Genomic DNA, 9939 nt, shown 5'->3' on the forward strand with positions numbered 1-9939 from the left:
CTTCCAATTTATTTCATTTTAAACTGTGTGCATGTGTGCCTGTGTTCATGAACACGTGAGTAGAGAAGAGTGTGCCAGGTCCCCTGGAGCTGGAGTTACAGGCATTTGTGAGCTGCTTGACAAGGGTGCTGGAACCAAACTTAGGTTCTCTTAAATACTCTTAAGACCAGTCTTTGAGTCCTCTTCAGTTCCAGCAGGTACTGTAAACCACTGGTCTATGTCTTCAGCCCTACTGTGTCTCTTTTGGATTCCTTTGGTTGATTCAAATTTGATCACTTATTGCCTTGATTGATTTTGAGCATGAAGTAGATCTAACTCTGCTCTCTGACATACACATCCAAAGAAGAATTTTTCACCGATGACATTCAGTAATTCTTTATAGAGGAAAGTTGGTATAACTCACCTTCCCCTTAGATGGAAGGATTTGTGTTGCTGTTTGTTTTTTAGCCAGGTAGTGGTGGTGTACCTCTTTAATCCCAGCACTTGGGAGGCAGAGGCAGGCAGATCCTGAGTTAGAGGCCAGCCTGGTCTACAAAGCAAGTTCCATGACAGCCAGGGCTACACAGAGAAACCTTGTCTGTTTTTTTTTTTTTTTTTTTTTTTTTTTTTAAAGCTGTTTTTTAGGAGAATTGCCTTTGAATAGGTGTCCATGTTTCTGGTTCTTCCATCAAGAGGAGAATGTATTATTTTAGTTTACCCTAGGTAAAGTTACATTTCTCTTCTACTTTAGACCTTTATTGAGACCTTGGATCTCTTTAATTTACATATAATTCCTTGGTTGATATGACCAAGGTCATATCATCTGTCTAGAATTAAGCCAACAAATAAGAGAAGCAGTTTGGATTCTTCTAAAGACTCTTTACCTCCCTTCCTGGGAGGCTGGGTAAAATGACAGTATCCCTTTGATGTTCACACCAAGCTCCTATTGACTTGTGGTTAGGGAGAAAATGTTGGACATCACATTTATTCAGTTTTGACTCAGTCCTATGCACATTCCATCTCTAATATTTTTAAGTCTTTTTTTTTTCTATTGGATTGATACTATTGACTCTTCACTTTTTTAATGTATAAACTGATGTTTTAAAAAAATGAGTCTTTAAATTTTTTTAAAATTTAACGTGAATGGGTGTTTTGCCTGCATGCATGTCTGTACACCATATGCATGCCTGGTTCCCAGGGAATCCAGGATGGTTGTGAGCTGCCATTAGGTGCTGGGAATCAGACTCAGGCCATTTCGAAGAGCACCCAGTGCTCTTAACTACTGAATATCTTTCCAGCCCTGTAAATAGATCTTGAGTATTCAGCCTAATGATTTTTTTTCACCAAGTGTCACAACAGTGTAACAGGTGTGCCTAGTAGAACATTGCTCCCGCTGGGGTCCCTCATTACAACCCCTTCCCTCAAGTGGTGACCACTGTTCTCATCTCAAACACTACAGGTTAACTTTGCCTGTTTTTCACTTTATGCCGATGGTACTTAAACTGTATGTATTTTAAAAATGTGTCTGGGTTCTTAACATTCCGTTTATGAGATTCACCCATAGGATGTATAGTTGTAATTTCTTATGTGTTTCCCTTGTGTGACTATAGCATGCTTTATGCTTAGTTTCATTCTGTTGTTGGTGCACATATGTGTCCAATGTGTGACTGAGCACTTGTGCCTATATGTGTAGAGACTAGGTCTACGAATGGGTTTTAAGTGCATCAGGCTTTACTTCCACCATCAGAGGTTGCTAGTTCTAGATGTTTCTGTCTTTAATCTTGGCTAGCCTGTTTTGTAAAGTGCTTATTCATGACATTTTTTATTTACTTAGCTGCCTTTTACTTATTGACATATAAGTAGGTATTCTGTATTGAATATACATTTGTATCGCACATATTATCCTTGCACTGTGATTTGTTCTTTTTTTTTTTTTCTCCTCTGTTTTGTTGAAACTTGCACCTCTCTCCCTGAAGTTCCAGTCTCATGAGTTGTGGTTAGCATTTTTCTGCCATCAAAAAAAGTATTTTGTTTGGCTTTTCTGAATCTTGTTTCCTAAAGATTTACAGCTAACTTTCTACTTCTCTTTTAGAGAAGTAGAAAGGATTTCTTTAGCCTTTTTGTTTGTTTGTTTGTTGCTTTTGTTTTGTTTTGTTTTTTGAGACAGGGTTTCTCTGTGTAGCTTTGGAGCCTATCCTGGTACTCGCTCTGTAGACCAGGCTGGCTTCGAACTCACAGAGATCTACCTGCCTCTGCCTCCGGAGTGCTGGGATTAAAGTCATGTGCCACCACTACCTGGCTAGACTAAAAAATTATTAATAAAATAATCCATAAAAATTCATTTCCCTATGCGTAAATTCTAAGAGCGAGTTCTTAGATATCTCTTAGCTCATTTGTTTCCAGATAGATAACTCAGCTGCCTTTTTATGTGCTGGGGATTGACCCAGGCACTATCCATATTCAAACATAGACTGTACCACTTCCTGTGACCCCAGCCCTCCACTGCCTGAGTAAGCCATCTCACACTCTTCTGTAGCTCAGTCTCATGGTCACAGTCTTTTCTTTTACAATGTGCTCTGAATTACTCAAAAAATACCGTACTGTTTTCAGATAGACTGTTGCTTGCTCCTTTCACTTTGTTTAGAGACTCTTATAGTGTAACTCAGGCTACCATTAATGGCATGCTCTTCCTGCTTCAGTCTCCAATTCCTGGGGTTATAGGTGTCAACCTTCATATCTGGCTCAGGTTACATTTTTGTATGTTTCTCCTCTGCTTAGACTTTGAAAGCCCTGCTTTCCAGATTTCTGTTAAGTCATTCTCTGCTCCTGATTAGGTTATTACCCTCTTATGAACTCAGGACCTCTGGAGGAGCAGTCAGTGCTTTTAACCTCTGAGCCATTTCTCCAGTCCCCTCTTAGGCATTTTTATTGCTCCGTTTAACACTGCTACATTCTTTGTGGTTTTAAAGGTTAGTGTTAGATACTAACCACTGTAAGAATAAGGACCAGGAACCCTATGTTTCTGGCCATTGTGTTCCCTAGAACTTCATATACTGTGTGAACATCTACTAGACTTTGTGTAAATTTGCCAAATGTGTTAATCAGTTTTCTCTCTGCCCATAGCTGAAGTGAAACGTGTTGGAGACACACTTTTGGGAATGGCAACACAGTGTGTGCAGGTGAAGAATGTGGTGAAGACCTCACCTCAGACTCTGTCCAACCTCTGCCTCAAGATCAACGTCAAACTTGGTGGCATTAACAACATCCTAGTCCCACACCAGCGGTATGAACTCTTACTCACTTGCTTTTGTCAGGGTAGCCTGCTGGGGATTGATGAAGGGACAAGAACCCTCTCCAGACAGAGTGACTGAAACAGAAGAGGGAGAAGACTAGAATGGGGACTGGACTGGACGGTGCCAGCCAGAGAAGACTCAATCCCTCACCATTTTGTTTTTTCTCCTTGCTCAGCTCTGCTGTTTTTCAACAGCCAGTGATTTTCCTGGGCGCAGATGTTACACACCCCCCAGCCGGGGACGGGAAGAAGCCGTCTATCACAGCGGTCAGTAATTCTCCCTAACCCTTGAGTCCTTCAGAGTGCTGTCAAGTCCCATCCCCAAGCCTTGCTCTCAGTGTGCCATCCCTGTTACCTGCTAACCTAACTCTGAGTGGCACCCTTTGGAGGAAGGGGTGGGATGGGGGGGGAGTTGAAGTAATGAAAGTATAGCCTGTGGCCAGAAACTTTGTGTGCTGCAAGGGCACTGAAAGCAAACATTCTTGTTACATACCTAGTAAATTCTGCTTTTGTAACAGAACAGATTGAAACCAGTGTTTATTAGATCCTAACCCTCAATCTTTCTTCATGGAGACCAGATAGAGACTGTCCTCTGCTGCCAAGACTCCTGGTCTAGGAACCAAGTGAACTCATTCAGTCACACAGCATTCTTACTCAGAAGTCCTTCCGTAGACCCATTATTTCACAGCACTGGAAGGTGATAATTCTGGAGGCTGATGCTTTCTCTTTGTTGTCAGGTGGTAGGCAGTATGGACGCACACCCCAGCCGATACTGTGCTACTGTGCGTGTGCAGCGCCCACGGCAGGAGATCATTGAAGACTTGTCCTATATGGTGCGTGAGCTGCTCATCCAGTTCTATAAGTCCACTCGCTTCAAGCCCACCCGCATCATCTTCTACCGAGATGGGGTCCCTGAGGGCCAGCTACCCCAGGTATGGTTCTAGAGGCTGGTACAGTTTCTTGTTGAGGCCAGAGGACTACTTTTTCAAAGCTAATGATGCTGAGAGAGGCCGTGGATCACAAATGAGAAGTAGAGTAGTAAGTATCTATAGACCTTTGTTTCAACACATATTTCTCCGTGCCCTTTGGTAGTTAGTGTGGAAGACCATTTGAACTGGTGGTTTTCTTTCTTTCCTTCTTTCTTCCTTTCTTTCTTTTGAGACAGGGTCTCACTATGTAGCTCTGCTGGACCTGGAACTCACTATGTAGATCAGGCTGGCCACAACTTTACACTGTCTCTGCCTCCTGAATGCAGCCAGACAAGTGTTACCATGCCTGAACATTTCCTGGAGCCTAGTTTCACATAGCCTTATGTTAAATAAAATCCACCTGTTTTCACTAAACAATTAGCAGCTATTCAGCTCCACTAAGACTTGTATCCCTGTATTTTTTACTGAATTATCAGTTACCATAGTGGCCGTTGGAGATAATTCTTATTAGTAAAATCAGTAAATTTGGTAAAAATGAGACTTGGGAGTGTTAAAACTTGTTGAAGTCTAGCTAATTTCAAAGCTCATCATTTTCTGCCATACAAATAATTCTTTTTCCTTGTAGCCCAGATTAGCCACACACTTGTGACTCTCCTTCTCCTGCCTCCTCAGTGTTGGAGTTCTAGGTGTGCACCATTATGCTCAGTTCATGAAATTTTTTTCCTGTTATGTTCCTTGAGATTGAACCCAGTGCTATGTGAATACAAGGCACACGATTTGCTTTAAGTTCTATTCTAGTCCCTGCTTGTTTTGACTTTCTGCATCTATTCCCTATTGTACATCTACTCCTCTCTGGCATTTCAACCCTGTCTACTCTTAGAAATCTTGATCTTAAGTTTGGGTTGTTTGTTTATTTGGTTGGTTTTGGTTTTGGTTTTTTGAAACATGGTTTCTGTGTATAACAGCCATGAAACTCCCTCTGTAGACCAGGCTGGCCTCAAACTCAGAGACCCGCCTGCCTCTGCCTCTGCCTCCTGAGTGCTGGGATTGAAGGCGTGCGCCACTATGCCCTGCATCTTAAGTTTAGACATTGTGTAATTTTTAGTGTCCTGTAATTTTTGGTTCTGTGTCTTTTTTCCCCTCCTTATTTCTTTCCTTCTTTGAAGACAGTAACTCACTATGTAGCTCTGGATGTCCTGGAACTCACCATGTAGACTAGGCTGGCCGCAAACTCATAGAGAATTGCTGCCTCCTGAGCATTGGGATTAAAGCTATGCACCACCACACTTTTCTAGTTCCATGCCTTAATGTAGTTCTATAACATCTCTTTTTGCATGGAGACCGGATAGGTATTGTCTTCTGATGCTGAGACTTCTAGGTTTTCTGGGAACATATGAAGTGAATTATGAGTATCACAACCTCTCATTTCTAATTGTTGAGCATCAGCTTATGAAGCTTATATGCAAAAAGCCATATACAAGTTGTAATGCTTTTAGTTCAGTGATGCCTTTGAATTAAAAAGGAGCCTTGTGTCTTTTTCTCCCTCTTGACCATGGGCCTAGATCCTTCACTATGAGCTGCTTGCCATTCGAGATGCCTGCATCAAACTGGAAAAAGACTACCAGCCTGGGATCACTTACATTGTGGTGCAGAAACGCCATCATACCCGCCTTTTTTGTGCTGACAAGAATGAACGAGTGAGTGAAGAAGTGTTGAGGCCACCAGTACCCATTATCCTGTCTCCTTTACCATGAGAGAGAAATCTTGAGATAATGTCTGGGAATTTAGTTGTTTTTTCCAGTGGGTCTTCCCTGGCTTTGTTTTCCCCATGGCTTTGTGGCCCATCCTCTACCACTTTCCTTCCCTTAGTGCTTCCTCCTCCCCTCCCTCCCTTAACTCCCTCTCCTCCTCCTAGCTCCCTGGCCTAGACCCTATATATAGACCAGCTCCCAGAGAGGGAAAGGGAACTACCATTTATTGAACTTCTCCTATGTGCCAGACACTGTTCAAGGAGTCTTCCTCACAGCAACTCTGTGAGGTAGGTACTATTAATGTTTCCGTTTAACCTCAGAAAGGTTAAATGACTTGCTAAGATCACACAGCTAGTAAATAGCAAACACTTGACTTTAGAAGCCTGTTCTTTCAAGACCTAGTTCCCCGTGAGAATAGAAACTTATTTGTGCTTGAAATTCTGGGAGAGTAAGAGTAGAATCCAGCTGAGACCCTAGTCAGGGCCTGGCAGGTCTTGGGATCTTGGTTGTGTTTGTCTCTACAGATTGGGAAGAGTGGTAACATCCCCGCTGGGACCACTGTGGACACCAACATCACTCACCCATTTGAATTTGACTTCTATCTGTGCAGCCATGCAGGCATCCAGGTAGCTGGGCCATGTCCTGGGGTTTTTGTTGGGTCAATGCTAAGTTGGTTATTTCTACTGCATCTAGAATATGTCTCTTATAACTAAGTATATTAAAAGCATAATTATTATGAGTAGGCCCCAGGACACATGCAGGTTGTTTATAATACTTGTGATTTTATGTCTGTCTTATGGGGACAAGTGGGGTATGGTCACCCAGCATAGCCATAGCCATAGTATTGCTCTTTTGTCAGCAGCTATCCCTCTACCCAATCGGGGCCCACTTAACCATCTTTTTTTCTTAGGGTACCAGCCGACCATCCCATTATTATGTCCTTTGGGACGACAACCGTTTCACAGCAGATGAACTCCAGATCTTGACATACCAGCTGTGCCACACTTACGTACGATGTACACGTTCTGTCTCTATCCCAGCACCTGCCTACTATGCCCGGTTGGTGGCTTTCCGGGCACGGTACCACCTGGTGGACAAGGAGCATGACAGGTAAAGGCTTGCTGTTGTCTTTTTGCTTCAGCTTCTCATACCAACTCTTTCAACTTTTGTTGGTAGAAGGAAGTAGATGTTATCCTACCTAAACCTTGGTTGGTGTTTTTCTCTTAATTTGGTATGTGAATTGGTGCTATAGAGATGGGTGAGGGAATTGGCAGCGGTTCAGTTTACCAGGAAGGACTTTTCATACTTTTCTTTTTCAGTGGAGAGGGGAGCCACATATCAGGGCAGAGCAATGGACGAGACCCCCAGGCCCTGGCCAAAGCTGTGCAGGTTCACCAGGATACGCTACGCACCATGTACTTCGCTTGAAGGCAGAACGCTGTTACCTCACTGGATAGAAGAAAGCTTTCCAAGCCCTGGGAGCTGTACCACCCAAATCCAGAGGAAGCAAGGAAGAGGGAGGTGGGGTCGGGAGGAGTATAGGAGGCCTTGTTTCTATCTACAGAGGGGATATAAGGGTGGGAAGAGGACCAGCAAGACAGACTACCAGCCAGAAATCTCTGATAGAAACCTCATGTCCTCTGCCCTCTCCCCATCATGTCACATCTGACCCCACTGGACCAAAAGGGGCAGCACTAGTGCCCACCATACACACAGTTGTCTCATGTGACTCACAGTGCTAAGGACTCATGCTTGACAGCTTGCTAGGGTCAGCTCTGCAGTCCTGTGGTCAAACGCTGGTATGTTTGGGTTTGATAATTCTAGCTGAGAAAGTGAGGGGCTTGAGAAGGTGGGTGGGAGGGGGGAAGGAATTTTTAGGAGCCTTAATCAGAAAAGGTCTAGATTTGTTTAAGAAGAAAAATGAAAACATTCAGATCAATATTTTAGGATACTAGATGTTTTCATGGGTTCAGAATCCAGTTTTTAGGAAGATTTTTAATGCTAATGGTTTGGGTTGCTCCTCCCCAGCTACCACTCCCCACTCACCCCCAATTATTCCCCTCCATATTTTCTACCCCACATGCTTCTTCCCTGACAGACATCCAGCCCCTAGTAACACTTAAGGCACTATGGCACTTAGCTCTGAAGTGACATGACCCTGTCTTCCTTCCGCCTGCTGGTGGGTAACAGTGCCTTCCCTGTAACGGTTATGCTGCAGCACTGCAACCTTTGTACCTTTCTTTGTGGTGTGGGGTGTGGGTGGGAGAGGAGGGAGGGAGGGAGCGAGCGAGGGAGGGAGGGAAGAAATAGCCCATCGCCAGCAAGCCTCCAGCCAGAATGCCAGCTATTTTTCATTTGAAGGAATTGACTTCCATATTCATTGAGCTTTTAAAAAAAGATCACAACCTCAAGATGGTTAAAATCCATTGACATTTGCACTTTCAGACGTGACAAGTCTCCAAGCTGCTGAGATGACTGGCCCTTGGCCTTCCTTTCCCCTTTAGCCTCCTCTTTTCCCTGGCCCCACACACCCTGCCCTGCCAGGTCTAGAGTTACCGTGGTAGCATTTCTCATTCTTGGCTTCTTTTCCCCCTGATGGTCAAGTCTCTTTTGTTTCAATATTTCTTAACTGGGGTGTCTAATAACAGAAGATCTTTAGGACTAAAATAGGAAAACAGAAAACTAAATGTTATTTTTATATCATAACTTGAGTCTGTTGCCAAAATCTGGAAATCCCTCTCATACTGGATGAGTTTGCATCCCAGAACCATGGAGCCATCAGAAGGAACTGTGTCCCTGATGTGTATTCTGGCCTGGCTAAGTAAGGGGTGTTTGTCTCCCTAAGGTGGGGCTTAACCTCTGCCCCTTCTGCAGAGAGTACCTTTTTCTTGCTACAGCCTCCCTCCACTGCCCAGTCCTGCACTCTTTCTTGTAAGTGAATCTTCCCTTTTTCTGGACTGGACTGTCCTTTGATCCTTGACTAATGGAGATTCTAGCATGTCCTCTGGACAGGCTAGAGAATTTTGCTGCTCCCTATTGCTTCTGTTTACACAAATGAATTTTCCTGTTTCCCACTAGGGCATGTGAGTGGGTGGCATGGACTTTTCTTTTCTCCCCCTCTCTCGAGATACTGGGGTTTAGCAGTCTTGCAGGACTGGAAGAAGTGGGTTCTAGCTTTGTCCTTGCTGACCTTGAAGCAAGGCGCCCTCTTTCCTTGACTGTTCATTCTTTCTTCCTGCAATACTGCTTGGGATGGGGATTTGAACCTTGGTGTACAGAGTCCCCTTCAAGGGAGCCTGAGCTTAGGGTTTGCCCTACTCTGGTGATGAAGCCATGATATTTTAGATCTAGCCTGGGCTTAGAGGCCAGCTGGAGAAAGGAAGGTCTGAATCCTGGCTTGTGGAGTCAAAACCTCTACCTAGTAGCCCTTGTACAGACCCGGATTTGCTATGCAAACAGTCCAGGTTCAGTTGTGGCTGGCTACATTGTTTAGTAACTTCCCAAAAGGTAGCACAAACATTCCTTATGGAAAAAACCCAGGACTGTTCAGTAGTTCCTCCTGTACTTTTTTTCTGCTGGCTACAGTATGGAGTGCCCCATGGGCACAGCCCCAGCTGAAGAACAGAACAGAGGGCTCTGGGAAGAGGCAGCTCACTGGAGAGCCTACATTCCTTACACAAGTGCCTAAAGAGAGTGATGCCAACACTCCATCTGCCCTGTCCATCGCCTTCATATATAGTCTACTTCTTGTTCCATCACCCTTCGGGGAGGGAGCTGTCCACAGACGTGTGCTGTCCTCTTGGGTACATTTGGAGGTTTGGATAAGGGCATTATTCCTGGAGGGTCCAGTCATTCACCAGCATTTGCAGATGCCCATAGGGAACAGGTGGCTGTCATAACTACAGCAACAAGTTTTTTGTTCTCTCCTTTTTTCTTTGTGTCACTCTCTCCAGTTGGGTTTCAAGCTAGGAATTAGAAATCAGTTTTA

The 9939-nt window shown here is 44.0% G+C and overlaps 1 protein-coding gene across 4 annotated transcripts in view; it reads left to right on the forward strand.

Annotated features, from left to right (window-relative positions):
* LOC100768807 (protein argonaute-1) overlaps window positions 1–7379 on the forward strand; it is a 31721-nt gene extending 24342 nt beyond the window's left edge. For 3 of the 4 annotated variants that reach the window (XM_035439613.1, XM_027399286.2, XM_035439614.1), the window contains 7 exons: window positions 3103–3262; window positions 3448–3538; window positions 4009–4203; window positions 5763–5897; window positions 6476–6577; window positions 6862–7061; window positions 7271–7379. In XM_035439613.1, the coding sequence (XP_035295504.1) occupies window positions 3103–3262; window positions 3448–3538; window positions 4009–4203; window positions 5763–5897; window positions 6476–6577; window positions 6862–7061; window positions 7271–7379 (992 nt within the window). The remainder of the gene's footprint in view (window positions 1–3102; window positions 3263–3447; window positions 3539–4008; window positions 4204–5762; window positions 5898–6475; window positions 6578–6861; window positions 7062–7270) is intronic. The other variant, XM_035439615.1, reaches the window with a different exon arrangement.
* Window positions 7380–9939: the final 2560 nt, after the last annotated feature.

Source organism: Cricetulus griseus, chromosome 2 (genome assembly GCF_003668045.3).
Source record: "Cricetulus griseus strain 17A/GY chromosome 2, alternate assembly CriGri-PICRH-1.0, whole genome shotgun sequence".
In the NCBI taxonomy this organism is placed as follows: Eukaryota; Metazoa; Chordata; class Mammalia; order Rodentia; family Cricetidae; genus Cricetulus; species Cricetulus griseus.